General features: G+C 34.0%; 1 protein-coding gene across 1 annotated transcript in view; it reads left to right on the top strand.

Moving 5' to 3' along the window:
• LOC148938896 (uncharacterized) overlaps window positions 1-1878 on the top strand; it is an 18348-nt gene extending 16470 nt beyond the window's left edge. The window contains exon 3 of the mRNA XM_089107446.1: window positions 1689-1878. Coding sequence (XP_088963572.1) covers window positions 1689-1878 — 190 coding nt within the window. The remainder of the gene's footprint in view (window positions 1-1688) is intronic.
• The last annotated feature ends 758 nt before the right edge of the window (window positions 1879-2636 follow it).

Below are 2636 nucleotides of genomic sequence, written 5' to 3'. Positions count from 1 at the left end.
TTGAAAATCTCACGCCATAAATTTTTCTTTCAACAAATGTTTCTTGCCACTATCCTTTTCCCACTGATACTGGAATTGGTTTCCGAAATCAGCTACATTTGTCCAGCCCTTAAAGAGCCCATTTACACGAGGATGAAAACTAGATGGAATTCATAATATCCAAGTAAACCTGAGTTTTCAGGCTGGATTCGTTCGACGAAAGTACATTTTTGCTTCCATCCTTCTTCCTCAGTCTCTTGTTGAACCTAACGAAGAGCTCTAGTTCAACTTGACCTCAAAGTGACAAGATACAATGCATTTCTGCCATTTTGGCGCTTTTTTTAGGTAGTTGCGCATTGAGTTTTTCAGATCGGCACATTTTTTTACGGGTAAAATCGTTTACTCGGCATATTTTTGCTAGAAAAATTCAACGGTTGATTCTTAATCGAAACCGAAGTAGTAAAGGCCATGCGGCTTCAATATTGGAGCGGGTTGAGTAAAGTTAGGCTGAAGTGGGTGCTGCTTAACCTAATCGAATTTTTTCTTTGACTACCAAGATCCTGTCTTTCATTTGAACAGAGGCATTTACTGGGGATTTATCGTGAAGGGGGGTTGGCACTTTTTGGAGGTGAGGGTTAACAATTTCAAAAAGTGGCCAGATGCAATGCATTTCTACCATTTTGGCGCTTTTTTTAGGCGGTTGCGCATTGAGTTTTTCAGATCGGCACATTTTTTTACGGGTAAAATCGTTTACTTGGCATATAGTGTGAACTGATTTTTTCTGGATTCTCTCTCGTTCGTATTCAGGGGGCTCAAAACCAATAAAACCTATAGCGCTTTAAAACGGAAATAACGTAAACAGCTAACAGTTTAGTTATAAAATTATGTAAATTAAAACGTGCACCTCAAATTTGACTAGGGCTGCCAAAAAAAGGAAAACTTATATAACATACAATCATTAGTTTTAAAAAAATACCATTGTGTTAATAGTCTTGAGGTCAGGCAAATCATACAAATTAAAAAGTGAGAAGAAAGATATACTGTCATAAATAAAAAAAAAAGTCCCACTTAAAAAGCTTTAATCGTCCTCGGCCGCATCCAAATTTAAAGTATCCACTAGCATCGAATTCTGAATGAGTAGATCCACTTGTTTCCATTTTTTGATAGCCCAAGTCAAATCGCTTCGGATTACTCAGTCATATACTCCACTTGATGACCTGAAGACAAGTTGCTTTCTTTTCATCAGGGACAAAAAACACGAGACATTTTGCGTATTCAGATACTTCGTTTCGGTGACCGATAAAATCAAGAACTGTCTCTCTGGCTCCAGCACTTGAATGGGACAAGCTGCAAAGAGCTAGAAAGAACTTGGGCAAGTATGAAAAAATTTCGTTTACAGCTAACAAAGGACAAAACTAACAAACGTAGCAGTTGTTATGAGAGTATATATATATATATATATATATATATATATATATATATATATATATATATATATATATATATATATATATATATATAATATATATAGGAAGGTACCTAGGTTAGGTTACGTATTTAATATATGCAATGCTTAACCCCCCCCCCCCAAACACTCACTAATGTGCAAATATATAGCCCAAATTTGTTTCTAAACTATTATAATGGACAATCCACGGTCATTTATTTTTTTTTTCTGATTAAAGCGCAAATTATGTTATATTAATTAGAAGGCCTGGGGGTTACCATTCAGGGTCGCCAACTGCCAATGTCAAAAAAGATTGCAAATCAAGGCCAAAAAAGAGTGCAAGTCAAAATATTTGCGCACGCGCGGCTGCCGCCGTGCGCAAAACCCCTTTCACTGTTCTGACCACCCTTACACCATTTACAAATAATTATCAATTATCCTACGATCAATAAACATATTATCTTTTAATATTTCAAATGTGTTTAAAATAAAGTTAAGAGGACTCCCTACTTACACCAACCTCTAAATAATGGGTTAATAATAATTTTCAACTGAACTATAGTTGAATTCATCAAATGTTTAGATAAAGTTTTATCTCCATTTTATCCAAATGTTTTGAAAGGAATATAAGAGGTCCAAGTAAATAGTCGTGAACTATTGCTGACTTCACTGCATTCAAGTCGAGTACCGTACCCTAGCAGCGAAGAAAAAGGCGAAAACATTCTTAGTTACACAAAATAATTCTTCTTCTTCCTCTACTAGATTTTCTTCTTCTTTCCTTTTCTTGTAAATTAATTAAAAAAAACTTTTTCCACAAAATAAGTTTTCAAAGAAAAGTAAAGAACTCTCTTAAACCACAAATGAGCAAAAATAAAATAATTTACCAAGCGTGAAACTACGACACATCATTATCGATAAATAAATTAAATACTAAACAAACAAAAATTACAATAAATAACCAATCCAAACTCAAAACAAGCAGAACTTAACATGAGTAAGGATCATAATCCCCGTGCCTTCCCAATGCCAGAACATCGTTTGCACTTTACGGAAAAAGTTAAAAAAAATTTACTTTTAAAACTTTAATAAATCAAATAATATTAACATTTTGATTACTAAATATCAGTATATGTATATTAAACTGTCAATGCACATTCATTTGTATTTTTTTTTTAATAAAGTACAAATCATGTTCCGGCCTTGGGAAGGC

Source organism: Artemia sp. Qi Xiang Cuo, unplaced genomic scaffold (assembly GCF_049724085.1).
Source record: "Artemia sp. Qi Xiang Cuo unplaced genomic scaffold, ASM4972408v1 HiC_scaffold_32, whole genome shotgun sequence".
NCBI lineage: Eukaryota > Metazoa > Arthropoda > Branchiopoda > Anostraca > Artemiidae > Artemia > Artemia sp. Qi Xiang Cuo.
The sequence above is the reverse complement of the archived record's forward strand: the minus strand, read 5'-3'. Positions and strand labels throughout refer to the sequence as shown.